Source organism: Heterodontus francisci, chromosome 1 (genome assembly GCF_036365525.1).
Source record: "Heterodontus francisci isolate sHetFra1 chromosome 1, sHetFra1.hap1, whole genome shotgun sequence".
NCBI classification, from domain to species: domain Eukaryota; kingdom Metazoa; phylum Chordata; class Chondrichthyes; order Heterodontiformes; family Heterodontidae; genus Heterodontus; species Heterodontus francisci.
The window spans coordinates 200,883,031-200,905,811 of record NC_090371.1 but is presented as its reverse complement, the minus strand read 5'-3'; the positions used below and the strand labels follow the sequence as shown (position 1 = coordinate 200,905,811).

The 22,781-nt window shown below is 43.6% G+C and overlaps 1 protein-coding gene across 2 annotated transcripts in view; it reads right to left on the bottom strand.

Annotated features, from left to right (window-relative positions):
- The window catches only part of sorcs2 (sortilin-related VPS10 domain containing receptor 2), an 810,245-nt gene that overhangs the window by 5,382 nt on the left and 782,082 nt on the right, over positions 1–22,781 (bottom strand). The window contains exon 26 of one of the 2 annotated variants that reach the window (XM_068040075.1): positions 9,130–9,287. In XM_068040075.1, the coding sequence (XP_067896176.1) occupies positions 9,130–9,287 (158 nt within the window). The remainder of the gene's footprint in view (positions 1–9,129; positions 9,288–22,781) is intronic. The other variant, XM_068040081.1, reaches the window with a different exon arrangement.

The window sequence follows — 22,781 nt, the reverse complement described above, 5'->3', positions numbered from 1 at the left end:
AAATCATTCCTAATCCTCTTCGCTTCATAATAGGGTAAGTGATTAAACTGAAAGTTACCAGTTCTTCGGCGACCTAAAGTGGTCCTTATAAGGAATGCTGGTCAAGCTGCCATCGATCCTGAAAAGCTTAAGTGAAGCAGGCGTGACACATGTTCAGACCAGTTTGTTTCCAAATTTGGCATCGGACTCTTAAACAGGCATTAAGACCTTGATTAGCATTTTCATGAGGCATGGCTCCTATTTTAGGCAGGCGCCCTCGGCACTTGGAGGTTGTTAGTGGTCTATCTGGCAACCGGTGCACTTCCAAAGGGGATCATTCATCGGAGATCGCACCAGGAAATTGGTCTGCTCAAACCCCATTTTTTGCCTAGAAATCGGGCATGTTGGGTTGAATGATTGAAGTGCCCAATCAGTTTTCAGAGCTACAACCTGAATTTGGAAATGCTCTGTACCCTTCCCTACTTTACTCATTATAGCAGATGGATAACATGGGGCAGAGTAGGAGTCAGACATCTGACTTCTAATTTCAATGTGTTGAACCTATTTTCCAAGGTCCCCACTCTTAAGTCTATTGCTTGTACTAGGAAGTCAGAACATTAGGCCTTTCATCATACAATGCTACACTGCACTGCTTTGATACATACCAAATTGGGTATAAAAGTAATGCATTATACTGCACTATCTGTATACAACATTAGAATATAAGTCTGTAGTAGTTTAGTAATATTGTCAGGAAAAATACAAAGCACAATTCCTTTTTCAACTCATTTATCATGCTACTGGAAACTGGAAAAGTTTTGCACACTGCAAGGCTACCAGTATTTATGCACAAAATTTATTTTGGTGAGAAACATTAGTTATAATTCGGGTGCATTTAAATGTGAAGAAAAATTAAATTGTGAATGTAGCATTTGACAGTGAAAACATTCCAATTTTTTTTTTAAAGTACATGATCTTTTAACTGCTATTTCAAACAATTAAAAATAATTAAACAAAAGATTATAATGAAGGCAAAATCACTTTTCATACTCAGCTGACAATATGCTTTATGAGAATGTGCACAAAAAGCATGATTTAAGTTAAGAAATGGGAAAAATAGAACCATCAATGAGTAGTTACCAGTTACTCAAGTGGAAACACATTACCCTGTGCAGTTCAGTGTAACCTATAATATTAGAATCATCTTTTCCTAACTGCTCACATAGAGTTGGGCCAAATTCCACCTAGCTAACTTGGCCTTGATGAGACAGTAACAGCCTCAAGATGGGGTTAGTAGATTTACATCTTGGTAATGCCACCATTTTCAAAGGGTCCTTAAGAAAGTAGGAACAGGAGGAGGCCGTTTAGCCAGTGGAGCTGTTCCGCTATTCAATGTAATCATGGCAGATCTGCGACCTAATTCCATATACCTGCCTTTGCCCCACATCCCTTAATACCTTTGTTTAATAGAAAATCAATTTCAGATTTAAAATTAACAATTGAACTACCAGCAATTGCCGTTTGTGGAAGAGAGTTCTAAACTTCTATCACCCTTTGTGTGTAGAAGTGTTTCCTAATTTCATTCCTGAAAGGTCTGGCTCTCATTTTTATACTATGCACCCTAATCCTAGATTTCCCAACTGGCTGAAATAGTTTTTCTCTATCTACCCTATCTGTTCCACTAATACCTTGAAAACTTCAATCAAATAACCCTGCTAAATTTCAGGGAATCCAACCATAGTTTTTGCAATCTTTCTTTGTAATGTAACCCTTGGAGTCCCAGTATAATTCCAGAAAACTATGCTGCGCTTCCTCCAAAGCCAATGTAACCTGCCTAAGGTGTGGTACCCAGTACTGCTCACAGTAGTCCAGATGTGATCTAACTAGAGCTTTGTATAGCTGTAGCATAACTTCGACCTCCTTGCATTCTAGTCCTCTAGATATAAAGACCAGCATTCCATTTGCCATTTAGATTATTTTCTGTACCTGTCCAAGATATTTTAATTACCTATGTACATGGACCCCAAGTCTTTTTGGACCTCCAGTGTTTGTTCTATCCTTTTTCAGTCCAAAGTGGATGACCTGACATTTGCCTATATTGAAATCATTTGCCACAATTTTGCTCTCACTTAATCTATTAATATCGCTTTGTAATTTTATGCTTCCACATACACTGTTCATAATGTCACCTATCTTTGTGTCATTGGCAAACTCAGATATGTAGCTTTCTATCCCATCTTCTAAGTCATTAATAAAGTTGAATAATTGAGCCCCCAACACAGATCCTTGCAACACCACTAATCCTACCAATTAATCTACCTGCTCATTATCCCTACTCTCTGTCTCCAGCTACTCAGCCAATTTCCAAACCAGGTTAATCACAGAATTGTTACAGCACAGAAGGAGCCATTCGGCCCAACATGCCCGCACCAGCTCTCTGGAGGAGAAATTCCCTCAGTTCCATTCCCCTGCCTTCTCCCCATAACCCTGCATATTCTTCCTTTTCATATAACTGTCTAATTCCCTTTTGAATGCTTCAATTGAACCTGCCTCCACCACACTCTCAGGCAGCACATTCCAGACCTTAACTACTCGCTGTGTGAAAAAGTATTTCCTCATGTCACTTTTGCTTCTCTTACCAAATAATTTAAATCTGTGCCCTCTTGTTCTCGATCCTTTCACGAGTGGGAACAGCTTCTCTCTATCTACTCTGTCCAGACCCCTAATGATTTTGAATACCTCTATCAAATCACCTCTCAGCCTTCTCTTTTCCAAGGAAAACAGTCCTAACTTCTCCAGTCTATCTTCATAACTGAAATTCCTCATCCCTGGAACCATTCTCGTGAATCTCTTCTGTACTCTCTCCAATGCCCTCACGTCTTTCCTCAAGTGTGGCGTCCAGAATTGGACGCAATACTCCAGCTGAAGCTGAACTAGTGTCTTATACAAGTTCAACATAACTTCCTTGTTCTTGTACTCTATGCCCCTATTAATAAAGCCCAGGATACTGTATGCTTTATTAACTGCTCTCTCAACCTATCCTGCCACCTTTAATGACTTATGCACATATACACCTAGGTCCCTCTGCTCCTGCACCCCCTTTAGAATTGTACCCTTTATTCTATATTGTCTCTCCATGTTCTTCCTACCAAAATGAATCACTTCACATTTCTCTGCATTGAACTTCATCTGCCACCTGTCTGCCCATTTCACTAACTTGTCTATGGCCTTTTGAAGTTCAACACTATCCTCCTCACAATTCAGAATGCTTCCAAGTTTCGTATCATCTGCAAACTTTGAAATTGTGCCCTGTACACCAAGGTCTAGGTCATTAATATATATCAGAAAAAGCAAAGGTTCCAACACTGATCCCTGGGGAATTCCACTACAAACCTTCCTCCAGCCTGAAAAACATCCATTAACCACTACTCTGTTTCCTGTCACTCAGCCAATTTCATATGTATGCTCCTACCGTCCCTTTTATTCCATGAGCTACAAGTTTGCTCACAAGTCTGTTGTGTGGCACTGTATCAAATACATTTTGAAAGTCCATGTACACCACATCCACAGCATTACCCTCATCAACCCTCTGTTAGTTCCTCAAAAAACTCCAACAAGTTAGTTAAACATGATTTTCCCTTATGGATTCCATGCTGGCTTTCCTTAAGGTCAAAAAAACTAGGAGCAGGAATAGGCAATTCAGCCCCTCGAGCCTGCTCTGCCATTCAATACGATCATGGCTGATCTCATCTTGGCCTCAACTCCAATTTCCTGCCCGTTCTCCACAATCCTTCAAACCATTACTAATTAAAAATCTGTCTAACTCCTCCTTAAATTTACTAATGTCGCAGCATCCACCACACTCTGGGGTAATGAATTCCACAGACTCACGACCCTTTGAGAGAAGTAATTTCTTCTCATCTCTGTTTTAAATCTGCTACTCCTTATCCTAAAACTATGGCCTCTCGTTCTAGATTTCCCCACAAGAAACATCCTCTCTACGTCTACTTTGTCAATCCCCTTAATCATCTTATATACCTCAATTAGATCTCCTCTCATTCTTCTAAACTCTAGAGAGTTAAGGTCAAAAGTGATCAATCTCTCAATCCCTCATCCCTGGAATCAATCTAGCGAACCTCCTCTGAACTGCCTCCAATGCAACTACATCCCTCCTCAAGTAAGGGGACCAAAACTGTACGCAATACACAGGTGTGCTCTCACTAATGCCTTGTACAGTTGCAGCAACACTTCCCTACTTTTATATTCTATTCCTTTAGCAATAAATGCCAAAATTCCATTTTCCTTCCTTATTACCTGCTGTACCTGCATACTAGCTTTCTGCGATTCATGCATGACGACACCCAGATCCCTCTGCACCGAAGCATTCTGAAGTTTCTCTCCATTTAGATAATAATTTGCCTTTCTATTCTTCCGACCAAAGTGGATAACCTCACACTTATCCACGTTAAACTCCATCTGCCAAATTTTGGCTCATTCACCTAACCTATCCATATCCATTTGTAAATTTCTTATTTCTTTATTGCAACTTACTATCCCACCTATTTTAGTGTCATCTGCAAATTTGACTATCTTGCATCCAAGTCATTAATATATATTGTAAATGGTTGGGGCTCAAGGACCGAACCCTGTGGCACCCCACTAGTTACATCTTGCCAACCAGAAAAAGACCCATTTATCCCGACTCTCTGTTTTCTGTTGGTTAGCCAATCCTTTATCCAAGCTAATAAATTGCCCCTAATCCCATGTGATCGTACCTTGTGTATTAACCTTTTGTGCGGCACTTTATCAAATGACTTCTGGAAGTCCAGATATACTACATAATTAACTCGCATTTGTCCATGTGACTATTGATTTTGTCCCAAATTATTTTTTCTAGAACTTTTCCCACCACTGAAGTTAAACTGACAGACCTGTAGTTGCTGGGCTTATATTTACACCCTTTTTTGAACAAGGGTGTAATGTTTGCAATTCTCCAGTCCTCTGGCACCACCCCGGAGTCTAAGACTGAAAAGCTTTGGCCAGCATCTCTGCGATTTCCACTCTCACTTCCCTCAGTATCCTTGAATACATCCCATCCGGCCCTGGTGCCTTATCCACTTTAAGTTCAGACAGCCTATCTAATACTTCCTCTTTACCAATTTTGAACCCCTCTAGTGGATGACATATCTCCTCTTTCAACATTGCCTGGGTTGCATCTTCTTCCTTGGTAAAGAGAGATGCAAAGTATTCATTTAATACCTCAGCAATGCCCTCTGCCTCCATGTGTAAATCCCCTTTCTTGTCCCTAATCGGCCCCACTCCTCCTTTTACCGCCCTTTTACTATTTATATGCCTATAGGAAACTTTGGTATTTCCTTTAATGTTAGCTGCCAGTCTCTTTTCATGCTCTCGCTTTGCTTCTCTTATTTGCTTTTTCACTTCCCCTCTGGATCTTCTATATTCTTCCTGGTTTTCAATAGTATTTTCTACCTGGCATGTGTCATACGCACACTTTTTCTTCTTTATCTTAATCTCTACCTCTTTTGTTATCCAGGGAGCTTGGCATTGGTTTGCTCTACCTTTCCCCTTTGAGGGAACATGCCTCGACTGTGCCCGAACTATCTCTTCTTTGAAGGTAGCCCATTCTTCATCTACCCGTTTTCCTGCCAGCTTTTGACTCCAATTTATTCGCCCCAGCTCCATTCTTACCCCATTGAAGTTGGCTTCCCCCCAGTTAATCATTCTTACCCTGTATTGCTCTTCATCCTTTTCCAGTCAGCCTAAACCTTATGATACAACGATCACTGTCCCTTAAATTCTCTCCTACTGATACTTGATCCACTTGGACCACATCCTTCCCAAGAACTAGGTCTAGCAGTGCCTCCTTTCTTGTTGGACTAGCAACATACTGTTGTAGAATATTCTCCTGAACACACTCTAGGAACTCTTGTCCTTCACTGCCCTTTATCCCTTTATGCTATTATCCCAGTTTATATTTGGATAAATTAAAGTCCCCCATTAAAACTACCCTATAATTGTTGCACCTGTCTGTAATTTCCTTGCAAATTTGTTCCTCCACGTCCTTCCCACTAGCTGGTGGCCTATAGACTACACTGAGCAATGTAACTGCACCTTTTTTGTTCCTTAGCTCTAGCCAAATTGATTCTGTCCTCCACCCCTCTGGAACATCCTTTCTCCCCAGCACTGCAATGCCCTCCTTAATCAATACCGCCACCCCTCCCCATTTTTTCCCTTTCCTATCTTTCCTGAGCACCTTGTATCCAGTAATATTTAACACCCAGTCCTGCCTTTCTTTGAGCCAAGTATATTCCCTACTCTCGTGCTATCTATCTCCCCAGTATTCTGTGCACCTTGGTATTTCTCTTGAATATTTGCTCCGGCTTCTCACACCCCTGACAAGTTACCAGTTTTGCTTCCCTCTGATCTGAACTCCCTCTCAGGTGCCCACCCCCCTGACAATTTAGTTTAAACCCTCCCCAACAGCACTAGCAAATCTCCCTGCAAGGATATTTGTCCCAGTCCTGCTAAGATGCAATCTTGTACAGGTCCCACCTGCTCCAGAACCGGTCCCAATGTCTTAGAAATCTGATGCCCTCCCTCCTACACCAGTTCTCCAGCCGCGGGTTCAATCATTCAATTCCCCTATTCCTTTGCTCACTTGCACGTGGGACTGAGAGTAATCCTGAGATTACTGCTTTTGAGGTCCTGCTTTTTAATCTCCTCCCCAGCTCCCTAAAATCTGCTTTCAGAACCTCATCCTCCTTCTTACCTACGTCATTGGTGCCAATATGGACGATGACCTCTGGCTGTTCACCCTCCCCCAGAAGAATGTCCTGCAGCCTCTCCATGACATCCTTGACCCTGGCACCAGGGAGGCAACACACCATCCTGCAGTCATGTTTAGTGCCACAGAAACGCCTGTCTGTTCTATAATTTGTTTTCAATTCCATGAGCTTCAACTTTAACTAACAGTCACTTATCAGGGTCATTGTCAAATGCGTTCTGGAAGTGCATATAAGTAACCTCCATGGTCATTCCCCTGTCTACTACTTTAGTCACCTTTTCAAAAAATTCAATCCAGTTGGTCAGCCATGACCTACCCATTTCAAATCCATGTTGGCTTTCTCTGATCAGCTGAAAATTTTCATGGTGTTCTGTCACCTTATCCTTAATTATAGACTCTCGTAAATTCCTAACAACAGATGGGCTAACTGGTCCATAATTCCCCGCTTTCCCTCTCTCACCTTTCTCACATAGTGGAGTAACATGCGCAATCTTCCAGACTAAAGGAATAGTTTCCGAATCGAGAGAACGTTGGAAGATTATAGTTAGGTCATCTGCAGTGTTCTCACCTACTTCATTTAAAAGCCTGGGATGGAAACCATCTCCTCCTGGGATTTGTCCTTCTACGGTGTTATTTTCTCCATTACTATTATTTTGCTTATGTTATATTTGGTGAATCCCTTTCCTGATTCAATATAAGTTTCCTTAAGATTCCTGACATACTATCCTCCTCTTCTACAGTAAATACTGACACAAATTATTCAACATGTCACCATTACCTTATTTTCATTGATAATATCAGCGTTATCAGTTTTCAAGGGGCCCGTATTGCTCCTGACCACCTTTTTCTAAATTGTAAAATATTTTTGTGTTGGTTTTGATATCCCTTGCAAGTTTCTTTTCATATTCCCTTTTTATAGCTCTTACTATCTGCTTTGACACCCTTTGCTGTTCTTTGAATCTCTGCCATTTGCCAGGCTCTGTGCTATTTTTTGTATGGTTTTTCTTTTAATTTTATGCTATCTCTTCCTATTTAGTCATCCATGGCTGTTTTTATTGGCAAGACCTCTTGCCCCTTAAGGATATAAACTGGTTCTGTATCACATTTAAATTCTTTTTTGAACACCTCCCACAGATCTTCTGCCACTTTACAAATTGACATATTTGCCCAGTTTCCTTTCCTTGGGTGGCTGGAATGTTTGCCTTTTTCAGGTGGTAGGCCTCTTGATGATGCAAATCAAGTTTCTATTATGTAGTCAGGACCCCAACTGCAAATTTTAGGAACACGTGGACAGGGTGTGTGCCATGTTCTGGCACTGAGCAGCCTAGCCAGCAGTCCTTAAAGGGACACAGCTGGTGTCTGATCCAAAAATAGCTAAGAAAAATGCCTGGGTTATATTTTTGTGGATCCAGGAGGAGCACTCCACAAAAATACTGCAGATCACAGGGGTGGCATAGTGGCGCAGTGGTTAGCACCGCAGCCTCACAGCTCCAGGTTCAATTCTGGGTACTGCCTGTGCGGAGTTTGCAAGTTCTCCCTGTGACCGCGTGGGTTTTCGCCGGGTGCTCCGGTCTCCTCCCACTGCCAAAGACTTGCAGGTGAGAGGTAAATTGGCCATTATAAATTGCCCCTAGTGTAGGTAGGTGGTAGGGAAAATGGGATTACTACAGGGTTAGTATAAATGGGTGGTTCTTGGGCGGCACAGACTCGGTGGGCCGAAAGGCCTGTTTCAGTGCTGTATCTCTAAATAAAAAATAAAAAAAAATATTGTTAGGCCTCATCTGGAGTATTGTGTTCAATTCTGGGCACCGTACTTTCAGAAGGATGCCAAGGCCTTGGAGAGGGTACAGAAGAGATTTACTAGATTGATATGAGGGATGAGAGACTTCAGCTATGGGAGAAGCTGGTGTTTTCCTCCTTAAAACAGAGAAGGTTACGGGGATATTTGATAGAGGTGTTAAAGAGTAAATGAGAAGAAATTGTTTCCAGTGCAGAAGGGTCAGTAACTAGAGGAGACAGACTTAAGACAATTGGCAAAAGAGGCAGAAGCAACTTGAGGAAACTTTTTTTGTAACGCAGCAAGTTGTGATCTGGAATGCACTATCCGAAGGGTGGCAGTAGAGTCAATAGTAACTTCCAAAAGGCAATTTGATAAATACTTGGGAGAAAAAATTTACAAGGCTACTGGGAAAGAGCATGTGAGAGGGACTAATTGGATAGCTCTACCAAAGAGCAACACAGGCATGATGGACCGAAGAGCCTCTTTCTGCACTGCATCATTCCATAATTTTCACCAAATTCCAAATATCATTGTTTCGAAAAAAGAGACTGAGAAAACAGACTACCTCTTCCGTTACCTAGCGTCTGGGAGTCTAAATCATCATCAATATACTCTTCCCCTTGTATGATGTGCTGTGTGTCTTCACTGTGATTGACAGGGCTGGTCATTTCCTGCTCCTTTTCATTATGCATCTGCGCATAAACATTCCGCCCAGGTATCTTCCTGCAACACAAAGGGAGAACACATCTACTGTCAGTGTGCATTATTTCCATAGCAATTGTTTGTTTTGTTTAAAATAGAATTATAATGTTTTGCTTTCGTACTCCCAGAAGAAGCCTCGCCCTTTGGGAGCCCATATTATAATATGTGGTGCACTGCTCATGATTTTCATACCATTTAAATGAATGGAAGTTACTCCTACACTGTTAAGTGCTAAGAATTGTAATTTTTCTCCACAAGCACCAGCAAATGATTGTTTTTATTAAGCCAATGTTTTCACTAAGCTATTGTTAATTGTGATAATAATGGTACAGTGGGACTGCAGTACTAGAATAAAGGCAAGACTACCTCATCCTCCCGGTTTCTACCTGCTAGGAAAATGCAGAATCAAAGCAAATTCAGTATTCTTATTCTGCATGTCTTGCATCAGTGCAACATGGTTTTCACCAAGATGAACAGTATGGTTCTCCCAAAAGCAATTTTTAATAAATGTGTTTTTGGGTTGTGTAAGTCCCTGGCACATTTATTGTGCAGTCCTCACAAGGTGGTACTGGGTCATTTCCTTGAACTACTGCTGTTCTTGTGGCAATGGTGCTCCCACAAAGACATTAGGCATTTTAAGGAATTTGACACTGCAATGATGAAACAATGGTGATGTGTGTCCAAGTCAGGATGGGGTGTAACTTGGAGGGAATCTTGGTGGTGACACTGCTCCCACAACATTACTGCTCTTGTTCTTCATGGTAGTAGAGGGTGCAGTGGAGAGATGTGCTGTCATAGTAGCTTTGGTGAGGTACTGCAGAGGGTCAGGTAGATCATTCCTACTCTAGCAGAGTGTGCTGGTGGTGAAGGTGGAGATTGAATCCATTGCAGAGGCACCAATCAAGTGAACTGCTCCATCCTGATGCTCTGTTCTGATGAATGGTCACAGGCCTGAAACATTAACTCTGTTTCTCCATAGATGCTGCCAGACCTACTGAGTATTTCCAGCACTTCCTGTTTTTATTTCAGATTTCCAGCATCCGCAGTATTCTGCTTTTATGCTCTACCCTAGATCCTGTTGAGCTTCTTAAGTGTTGTTACAGCTGCACCCATCTAAATGAATGGAATGTATTAGCTTCATGCTCCTCATTTGAGCCTTGCAGATGGTGGACAGGAATCTGAGAGGTCAGGAGATGCGGCACTCTTTGCAGAGTACTCAGGTTTTGTCTTGTTGTAGTAACCATAGGGTTAATGTGGCTGATTCAGGACAGCTTCTGGTTCTTTGAAGAAGTAAAATGTGTTGCGGATAAAGGTGAACTGGTGGATGTATTGTACTTAGATTTCCAGAAGGCATTTGATAACATGCCACATCAAAGGTTATTGCAGAAAATAAAAGCTCATGGTGTAGGGGGCAACATAATAGCTTGGACAGAAGATTGGCTAGCTAACAGGAAACAGAGAGTAGGCATAAATGGGTAATTTTCAGGTTGGCAAGACGTAATGAGTGGTGTGTCACATGACTGAGATGAAGGGACTGAAGGTATGGTTGCTAAATTTGCTGATGACACAAATTTATTTAGGAAAGTAAGTTGTGAAGAGGACATAAGGAGACTACAAAGGGATATAGATAGGTTAAGTGAAATGGCAAAGATCTAGCAAAAGGAGTATAATGTGGGAAAATGTGGAATTGTCAATTTTGGCAGGAAGAATAAAAAGCATATTATCTAAATGGTGAGAGACTGCACAGCTCTGAGATGCAGAGGGATCTGGGTGTCCTAGTGCATGAATCACAAAAGGTTAGTATTCAGGCACAGCAAGTAATTAGGAAAGGTAATCGAATGTTATAATTTCTTGCGAGAGGAATTGAATACCAAAGTAGGGAGGTTATGCTACAGTTATACAGGGCATTGGTGAGACCACATCTGGAGTATGGTGTACAATATTGGTCTCCTCAGATGCATTGGAAGCTGTTCAGAGATGGTTTACTAGACTAATAGCTGGATTGGGCGGTTGGTCTTATGAGGAAAGATTGGACAGGACAGGCTTGTATCTGCTGGAGTTTAGAAAAGTAAGAGGTGACTTGACTGTAACACAAGATCCTGAGGGGTCTTGACAGGATGGATGTGGAAAGGATGTTTCCCCTTGTGGGAGAATCTAGAACTAGGGCTCACTGTTTAAAAATAAGGGGTCGCCCATTTAAGACAGAGATGAGGAGAATTTTTTTCTCTCAGAGGGTTGTGAATCTTTGGATCTCTCTTCCTCAAAAGGCAGTGGAAGCAGAGCCTTTGAATATTTTGAAGGCAGAGGTGGATAGATTCGTGATATGCTAGGGGGTGAAAGGTTATCGGGGGTTGGCGGGAATGTGGAGTTGAGGTTACAATCAGATCAGCCATGATCTTGTTGAATGGTGGAACAGGTTTGAAGGGCTGAGTGGTCTACTCCTGCTCCTAATTCGTATGTAAATGGTGACCCCAACAACCACCCCCCCACCCCCAAAATGCTGATGGAGGACGACTTGGTGATGATGGTGTCACCAGAACACAAGAAATAGGAGCATGAGTAGGCCATTTGGCCCCTCGAGCCTGCCCCATCATTTGATAAGATCATGGCTGATCTGATTAAGGACTTAACTCCACATTTCTGTCTGCCCCCCCATAACCCTTGACACCCTTGTCGATCGAAAATCTATCTAACTTAGCCTTGAATATATTCAATGACCCAGCCTCCACTGCTCTCTGGGGAAAATAATTCCAGAAACGACCCTCAGAGAAAAAAAAATTCTCATCTCAGTCTTAAATGGGAGACTTCTAATATTTAAACTGTGTCCCCTAGTTCTAGACTCCCCCACGTGGGGTAACATCCTTTCAGCATCCACCCTTTCATGTCCCCTCAGGATCTTATATGTTTCAATAAGATCACCTCTCATTCTTCTAAACTCCAATGAGTATAGGCCCAACCTGCTCAAACATTCATCATAAGATAACCCCTCAATGCCAGGAATCAGTCAAGTGAACCTTCTCTGAACTGTTTTTAATGCAATTATATCCTTTCTTAAGTAAGGAGACCAAAACTGTACACAGTACTCTTAATGAAGTTTAACTAAGGCCCTGTATAGTGGTAACAACACATTCCCCAGTTTTATACTTGATTCCCCTTGCAATAAACGGCAACATTCCATTTGCCTTCCTAATCACTTGCTGTACCTGCATACTAATTTTTTGTGATTTATGTACCAGGACAACTAGATCCCTTTGTACCGTAGAGTTCTGCAACCTCTCTCAATTCAAATAATATAATGCTTTTCTCTTCTTCCTGCCAAAGTGGACAAGTTCACATTTTCCACATTATACTCCATCTGCCAAATATTTGCCCACTCACTTAACCTACCTATACCCCTTTGTAGACTCTTTAGGTCCTCTTGACAACTTTCCTTCCTACCTGTCTGTATGTCATCTGCAAATTTAACAACCATACATTCTGTCCCTTCATCCAAGTTACTGATATAGATCGTAAATAGTTGAGACCCCAGCACTGACCCCTGTGGCACTCCACTAGCTACAGCTTGCCAACCTGAAAATGGCCCATTTATCCCTACTCTCTGCTTCCTGTTAGCTAACCAATATTCTATCCAAACTAATATGTTACTCCCTACACCATGAGCTCTTATTTTGGGCAGTAACCTTTGATGTGGCACCTTATCGAATGCCTTTTGGAAATCCACGTGCACCACAGGTTCCCCTTTATCCACCTTGCTTGTTACTTCCTCAAAGAACTCTAATAAATCAGTCAAACATGATTTCCCTTTCACAAAACCATGCTGGCTCTGCCTGATTGTATTATGATTTTCTAAATATCCTGCTGTTACCTCCTTAATAATGGATTCTAACATTTTCCCTATGACAAATGTTAGGCTAACTGGCCTATAGGCCGGGATTTTATGAGTCCCGTGGCATTTCCGACAACAGAACTGTCCTTCCACTTCTGCCCCTTTTCCCGTTTCACAAGCAATTTTACATACAAATTAACTGTGCAGCGATGGGCACAGGAGATGCATGTGCTCATGTGGCAGGGACAGACTTTCATCGCTGCAACCCGCTGTCACTCAGTGAGCCACACTTCAATAAATCATTCTGTGTTGTAAGCCACAAGGATCAGCAGCCCTCAGAAGCATATGCTGATTGTGGCCACAGAATAAGCTTTCTATAATTTGGTCTTGGTTTCCCTTCATTTTCGGTTTGAACCCAAGCACCACCTCTCCCTCAATTTTTTTGCTCGTGTCCATTCCCTCTGCCAGCCAGTACCCTGATTTCACCCCACAGGACCCAGACGTAGCCAGCACTCATCTCTCCTGTTAGGCCCCTCATGACCATCTGTTTGCCGTCATGCACACATCAACCCACCACCCCCTGCAACCACCCACAGCCAGCTGCAGCTTCAATAACTACCACTACACACCTTGAACGCTGCCCTCCCTCCCTTGTCTGCTCCTCCACCTACCCGAGACTCCACCCTGTCCTGCCCGAGTACCCTCCCCTGCTGTTCCGTGCACCCGTTAACCCCACCCTGTGTCAAAGTCGGCTGCCCTCCCCTGCGCCTCCACGCTCCCAACCCCCATGCCTGCCCCACCATCGCCTGAGAATAGCCCTTGCTGGTGCCGAGCCTGGAGCCAAACATCCATTCCAATGTTGGCCTTCCTTGTGCCAATGAGTGCAAGACATGAAAACACTAACTTCAACCACAACTGCACAAAGCTGACTAGTTTTTGCAACCTTTAAATGAATGTGAAATGGGTGGCACGGGAATACCATTCGCAGCTAACCTAATCTGGCAGGGAGGACTTAATTTGAATTAAGTGTAGGTATTGCGTATTCATGGTATGGAAATGCATGTAAAGCTGCAATCGCCACCATGTGGGGGGTGGGGGTGGGGGTGGGGGGTCAGACTGCCGCAAACACGCAGCTGACTTAATTGCAATACAAAAACCTACCATCAGAAATCCAAGAAAACAAATCACGCCTGATTGAATCACCCCGCCCTCCAAAGTCACTTTTGCCAGGCCCATAAAATTTCCCCAATAGTTTCCTGTCTCCCTCTTTCTTGAATAGAGGCGTTATATTTGCGATTTCCAATCTGTTGGGACCTTTCCAGAATCTAGGGAATTTTGGAAGATCACAGCCACTGCATTTACTATCTCTTTTAAGAGCCTAGGATGGAAGCCATCAGGTCCAGGGGATTTGTTAGCCTTTAGTTCTAATATTTTTCCCAGTACCTTTTCCCTAGTGATTGTGATTGCTTTAAGTTCCTCTTCCCTTTTTACCTCTTGATTTTTAAGTACCCTTGGGATGTTTGCGTCTTCGACAATGAAGACCGACACAAAATACCTGTTCAATGCTTTTTCTATTTCCATTTTTCCCCATTATTAATTCCCCAGTCTCACTCTCTAAGGCACCAATGCTCAATTCAGTTATTCTTTTCTTTTTTAAATACTTGTAGAAACTCTCACTATCTGTTTTTATATTTCTAGCTCGCTTTCTCTCACACTCTAATTTCTCCCTCATTATTCAAGATCAAGAGATGTCCTGTTGGAGATGACCATTACTTGGCACTTACATAGCACAAATGTTAACTGCCATTTGTCAGCCTAAGTCTTGATGTTACACAGGGCCTATTGTAGAGTGGCATCACTGCTTCATTATTAGCAGAGTTGCAAATGGAGCTGAAGATTGTGGAATCATCAGCAAACACCCCCATTCCTGACCTTGTAATGAAGGGAAATGGTCTAACTATTCCCAGTTTTCCCTATTTTGCACTCTTGCTAAGCTTTAATCAAAACTTAAAAAGACAAAACAGTCTGTAACTGTACAGATATTCTAGGGACCAATAAATCAAATTTTACGCAATTTGAATTACTTACCCTGCTATCCATCACCCATCACAGCCATACCAGATTCAGACAGTTTGCATGACATCATTAAATTTCAAAAAAGAATGAAAAGCCTATAATTTGTAACAGCTAATGCATAATATGAGGTAAGTGCCCAGCAAGACTTTTTCATTTACCTTGCTCTATGATGTTGATTGAGGGATAAATTTTGCCCAGGACACTGCTCTCCTTCAAAATTTTCTTTTCTGTTACATCATCTAAAAACACAGCAGCAGGTTCCACAGGTAGACTGATGACACCCAGAACTACCTCATCACCACCTCTCTCCACCCCTTCACTGTCTCTGATTTGTTATACTGCTTGCCCAATATCCAAAAATAAATTAGCCAAAATTTCCTCCAGCTAAATACTGAGAAGACCAAAGCCATTGTCTTTTGCCCCCACCACAAACTCTGCTCCATCCCTTTCTTTGGCAATTGTCAGTAAAGGCCTGCTCGGGTCTGGAAAAAAAAAACGACCGAACCAAACAGAACCACATCAGACCTGAGCCTGAACCGGCCCAAGTCCTTCCATCTTTTCCCACGCCCGACCTGACCCGTGCCCGGCCCGACCCGACCCAACCATAGTGCACTCACTGTACTTACCACTTTTGGATGGATGGAATGGAAGGAAGCTGCAGCATGAGCGCAATGACATCACAGAGATGCTCACTGCGCAGACTCAGCGTCTGTGGAGTCCGGATGCACGTTTCCCTCTTTGACGTCCTGGATTCCCAGCTCAGATAGGTTTTTCAAAGTTTGATGCTTACTTGCTCAACTTTCCTTTCCTCCCAGTAGAGCAAAAGGTAGTACTGTGCATGTCCGACCCAGACCTGAGTCCAAAAGCTGGACCCGGAAGAGCGACCCGACCCAAACCTGACACGTCATCGGGTTCAGGTCGGGTAGCAGGCCTTTAATTGCCAGAGGCTAAATGAGATTGTACACAACCTTGATGTTATATTTGACCCCGAGATGAACTTCCATCTTCATATCTGCTCCGTCATCAGGTCATAAGAACAGAAGATATAGGAGCAGGAGCAGGCTATCCAGCCCTTTGAGTTCACTCTGCCATTCAATGAGATCATAGCCGATCTTCTACTTAAACACTATTTACCTGCACTATCCCCGAATCCCTTGATGTTTTTAATATGTAGAAATCTATCGATCTCAGTCTTGAACATACTCAACAACTGAGCCTCCACAGCTCACTGGGGCAGAGAATTCCAAAGATTCACCACCCTCTGAAGAAATTCCTCCTGATATCTGTGCTATGGTCTTCTAACTGGATCAGTTCATGAATGGTGACCATGTTAAAAGTTCGTTACACACCGGCAGCCTTGCTGCTACTGGTCCTGATACATCCACTATGTGGAATATCTGAGTAGACGATGTTGACCGTTTGTACATTCCGGGTCTAGGGAACCTACGCACTTTATTGTTGAGCCATTGTGTGCTGTAAGCTTCATCCTTGTGGGTTGGACCACAGACTTCCATGCCTCGTGGTACATATACTTGAGAATGCGGAAAGGTGGAGTGTTGGCACTTGCACCTGTTTTAAGCTTCACTTTCAGTCGATGCCTTATTGGGGCAGACCATCTGGCGTGTTGTAAAAGCTTCCACTTTATTAATGGAATGGACCTGTTCTGCTAAGGTGATCATGTGAAATAGCTAGTCACCTGTAGTGTCTTCACCTCGATTCACTTCAATCATTTTGGTCAGGCATTCCCCCATTTTGGGGATGGGTTGATGCCCTTGTTGATACCTGGAACTATCTTGCCTCCCTTCGCCTCCGCTTTCTTTCACCTACATAAGATTGCCTGACTCAGCCTCTGCCTCAGCTCATCTGCTACTAAAACCCTTATTCATGCCTTTGTTAGCTCTGGACTTGACTATTCCAATGCTCTCCTGGCTGGCCTCCAATCTTCCACCCTACAAAAACCTAAGCTCATCCAAAACTCTGTTGGCCGCATCCAAACTCTCACCACGTCCCGCTAACCCATCACTGGGTACCAGTCTAGCAATGCCTTAACTTTAAGATTCTCATCCTTGATTTCAAATCCCACCACGGCTTTTCCCTGCCTGTCTGTAACTTACTTCAATCCTACAACTCTCCAAGATGTGTGCGCTCCTCCAATTCTGGCCTTTTGCACATCCCCGATATTAATCACTCCACCATCGGCGACCATGTCTTCACAGAATCACAGAATAATACAGTGAAGAGGCCCTTTGGCCCATCGAGTCTGCACCAATGCATTAAAGACACCTGACCTGTCTACCTAATCCCATTTGCCAGCACTTGGCCCATAGCCTCGAATGTTATGACATGCCAAGTGCTCATCCAGGTACTTTTTAAAGGATGTGAGGCAACCCGCCTCTACCACCCTCCCAGGCAGGGCATTCCAGACCGTCACTACCCTCTGGGCAAAAAAGTTCTTCCTCAAATCCCCCTTAAACCTCCCGCCCCTCACCTTAAACTTGTGTCTCCTCATAACTGACCCTTCAACTAGGGGAACAACTGCTCCCTATCCACCCTGTCCATGCCCCTCACAATCTTGTACACCTCGATCAGGTCACCCCTCAGTCTTCTCTGCTCCAGTGAAAACAACCCAAGCCGATCCAACCTCTCTTCATAGCTTAAATGTTCCACCGCAGGCAACATTCTGGTGAATCGCCTCTGCATCCCCTCCAGCGCAATCACATCCTTCCTATAATGTGGCGACCAGAATTGCACACAGGACTCCAGCTGTGGCCTTACCAAAGTTCTATACAACTCCAACATGACCTCCCTGCTTTTGTAATCTATGCCTCGACTGATAAAGGCAAGTGTCCCATGTGCATTTTTCACCACCCTATTAACCTGCCCTTCTGCCTTCAGAGATCTATGGACAAAAACGCCAAGGTCCCTTTGTTCCTCGGAACTTCCCAGTGTCAGGCCATTCATTGAATACTTCCATGTCACATTACTCCTTCCAAAGTGTATCACCTCACACTTTTCAGGGTTAAATTCCATCTGCCACTTTTCTGCCCATTTGACCATCCTGTCTATATCTTCCTGTAACCCAAGACACTCAACCTCACTGTTAACCACTCGGCCAATCTTTGCGTCATCCGTGAACTTACTGATCCTACCCCCCACATAGTCATCTATGTCATTTATATAAATGACAAACAATAGGGGACCCAGCACAGATCCCTGTGGTACGCCACTGGACACTGGCTTCCAGTCACTAAAACAGCCGTCTGTCATCACTCTCTGTCTCCTACAGCTAAGCCCATTTTGAATACACCTTAAGTTACCCTGTATCCCATGTGCATTTGCTTTCTTGATAAGTCTCCCATGTGGGACCTTGTCAAAGGCTTTGCTGAAATCCATGTAAACTACATCAACTGCACTACCCTCATCTACACACCTGGTCACATGGTCAAAAAATTCAATCAAATTTGTTAGGCATGACCTCCCTCTGACAAAGCCACGCTGACTATTTCTAATCAAATTTTGCCTCTCCAAGTGGAGATAGATTCTCTCCAATAGTTTCCCTACCACTAATGCGAGACTCACTGGTCTGTAGTTCCCTGGCTTATCTCTACAACCTTTCTTAAATAGTGGGACCACATTAGCTGTTCTCCAGTCCTCTGGCACCTCCCCTGTGGCCAGAGAGGAATTAAAAATTTGAGTCAGAGCCCCTGCAATCTCAACCCTCACCTCCCACAGCATCCTGGGACACAAATCGTCCGGACCTGGAGATTTGTCCACTTTTAAGCCTGCCAAAACCTCCAATACCTTGTCACTCCCTATAACAATTTGCTCAAGAACCTCACAGATGTGAACCTCAGATGTGAAGTATTCATTCAGCACCCTAACAATGTCCTCTGGCTCCACCCACAGATTTCCCCTTTGGTCCCTAATGGGTCCAATGGGTTATCCTCTTCCCATTGATATAGAAAATCTTGGGATTTTCCCTACTTTTACTAGCCAGAGCTTTCTCATATTCCCTCTTTGCTCTCCTAATTGCTTTCTTAAGCTCCATCCTACACTTTCTGTACTCCACTAATGCTTCCATTGATTTGCTCTCCTTGTATTTGCTAAAAGCCTCTCTTTTCCTTCTCATCGTACCCTGAATGTTTCTGGTCATCCATGGTTCTCTGAGTTTGTTGCTCCTACCTATTACCCTAGAGGGAACATGTTGGACCTGTACCCTCCCCATTTCCCTTTTGAATGCCCCCCACTGCTCTTCTGTAGATTTCCCGACAAGTAACTCTTTCCAGTCTACCTTGGCCTGATCCTTCCTTATTTTACTAAAATTCGCTCTCCCCCAGTCCAAAATCTTTCTTTGCAACTTGTCTATTTCTTTCTCCATAACAAGCTTAAATTGTACCATGTTGTGGTCGCTATCACCAAAATGCTCCCCCACCAACACATCAACCACATGTCCGGCTTCATTCCCCAGAATTAGGTCCAGCACTGCAGCTTCCCTTGTTGGATCCTCTACATATTGAGCGAAAAAGTTCTCCTGTATACATTTTAAGAACTCCACTCCATCTAAGCCCTTAACACGATGACTATCCCAATTAATGTAGGGAAAGTTGAAAGCACCTAATATAATTACCCTATTATTATTTTTACACACCTCGGCGAATTGCACACATATTTGCTCCTCAATTTCCCGCTGACTATCTGGGGGTCTATAATAATTCCTAAACTCTACCCATAAAGCTTCATTTGATGCCCCCTCCAAGATATCATTTCTCCTTACTGCAGTAACTGACTCCTTAACTAATATTGCAATGCCCCCTCCTCTTTTACCCCCCTCCTCTGTCTCGCCTGAAGATTCTATATCCCTGGATATAAACTCCCTGCCAATCCTACCCCTCCCTCAACCATGTCTCCGTGATGGTTACTATATCACAATTCTACGTGTCAATCCTTGCCCTTAACTCATCCGTTTTACCTGTAATACTCCTGGCATTAAAGCAGAGGCCATCCATCCTGGTCTTACTCCCTTGAAACTTACTTCCGCTGTATTCCCTCTGACTTGTTTGCTTTCCTGTGTTTAGCTGTGTCCCTATTCTGCCAGGAGTCTGCGTCCCCTCCCCCTGCCAAATTAGTTTAAACTCCTCCCAACAGCATTAGCAAACCCGCCAGCAAGGATGTTAGTCCCCCTCTGGTTCAGATGTAGACCGTCCCACCTGTACAGGCCCCAACTTCACCAGAAACGGTCCCAGTGGTCCAGGAATCTAAAACCCTCCCTCCTGCACCAACTCTTAAGCCACGCATTCATCTGTGCTATTCTCCTATTTCTATACTCGCTAGCACGTGGCACTAGGAGTAATCCAGAGATTACAACCCAAGAGGTCCTGCTTTTTAGTCTACTGCCTAACTTTCTGAATTCTTGATGCAAGACCTCATCCCTCTTTCTACCCATGTCATTGGTACCAACATGTACCATGAACTCTGCCTTATCACCCTCCCCCTTCAGGATGCCCTGGAGCCATTCAGTGACATCCCGGACCCTGGCACCAGGGAGGCAACACACCATCCTGGAGTCATGTTGACAGCCACAGTAGCGCCTATCTGTTCCCCTGACTATAGAATCCCCTATTACCATTGCTCTTCCTCTCTTTCCCCCTTCCTGTGCAGACAGGCTGCTTGCGGTGCCAGAAGCTTGGCTCTGTCTGCACTCCCTGGAGGAACCAGCCTCATCAGCCTCCAAAATGGAATACCGATTTGCAAGCGGGAACCCAGGGGACTCCTGAACTACCTGCCTGTTTCTCTTGGACTGCCTGGTGGTCACCCAATCCCTTCCTTCATCAAGTCCCTTCAGCTGCAGTGTGACCACCTGTCTAAACGTGCTATCCACGATGCTCTCAGACTGGCGGATGCTCCACAGTGTTTCCAGCCGCCATTCCAGCTCTGAAACCGGAGCTTCCAGGAGCTGCAGCTGGACACACTTCCTGCACACATGCTGGTCCCGGGGACTGGAAATGTTCCCGGATTCCCACATGCAGCAAGAGGAGAAAACCACGGCTTTAAGCTCTCCTGCCATGACTAAACCCTTTAAATTTAAACCTTTAGAAGACTATTATAATTTTAAAAAATCAACTAAGTCTTGCTAAAACAATGACTTACAATTCAATCCAGTTTGAAAAATACCCACCAGGACGTACTCACCAGTCAGTTGAGCTCTTTGGAAACTCTTGGCTCCCCTCAAGCTCTTTGAGGACAGGTAGGAAATGAAAGGAACTCCTCGCTCCCTCCTCACCGAACTCCCTCAGTCACAAAACTCCCACTTTAGCACTATAATGCAGCCCCAAGTCAGCACTCCAATGCAAACGAAGTCAGCACTGTAAGATGGCCCACTTTTATACTGTCTGACTCTAGCCCCTGAAAACTGGTTTAAGCCAGTTATCTAATTAACAAGGTGCAGCTGCAAGCAGAGCCTGAGTGAACTGTGTTTAAAGCTGGTATAAAACTCACCTTCTCCAACCCAAACAGCAACTGTTAAGTTAATTTGCTGAATAAAAGACTAGATTTTAGATAAAACTAACCCTTAATTACCCTCAGTCACAAAACGCCCACTTTAGCACTCTAATGCAGCCCCAAGTCAGCATTCCAGTGCAGTCTTCAGCTGCCTCGGCCCTAAGCCTTGGAATGCCATCTCTAAACCTCTCCACCTCTCTCTCTTCCTTTAAGACACTCCTTAAACCCTGCCTCTTTGACCAAGCTTTTGGTCATCTCTCCTAAAATCTCCTTCTGTAGCTCAGTGTCAAATTTTGTTTGATAACACTCCTGTGAAGCAGGAAGGCATTATATAAATGCAAGTTGTTGTTGTTAAATAGTGTCATGGGATCTTTTACATTCACCTGAAAGGACAGACAGGACCTCAGTTTAACATCTCATCTGAAAGATGGCAGCTCCAACAGGGCAGCATTCCCTCAGTACTGGAGTGCCAGCCTAAATTATGTGCTCAAGTCCCTGAGTGAGACCCACAACCTTCTGACTCACAACCAAGAGGGCTGCTACTGAGCCAAGGTCAGCATCTTGATTTTGGGCCTCATCTACATAATCAGGGCGAGCTGCCAATGTAGGTCACATTTCCACAATCAGTTCCACAAGTGAATTGAATTGTAGGCAGCTGGCAGCAGTTTTCAGGTAAATTTTGGGAGGGAGGACAATCTCCAGAACTGTGGAATCTGGGGGGAGCACTACTGCTCATCCTGGCTCTACAGAATTTTTAATATTTTTTGAAAAACCTTTTGTTGGCGGTAATGAGGAACACTGAAGAATCCGGAAGGTGCCTGTTTTAGGCTCCCTCAGCTGAACTGAATTTCGATAAATCACTCAGGATTCTTCCATGGTGGCTGCCACTTAAACAGCAATCATGAGCAGAATGTAAGCGTTTTAATTAAATCCTACCTGTATAACCAGGAGAAGCAGGAGTGCTCCTCCCAATTCCACAATACTTGCAATCGACCCCACAGCCAACATTCAAAACCCATCTCGGAACTTAGTTTAACAATGTCGGGTATGATCTGATAGCTATTACAGAGACGTGGCTACAAGGTGACCAAGGCTGGGAACTGAATTCAGGGGTA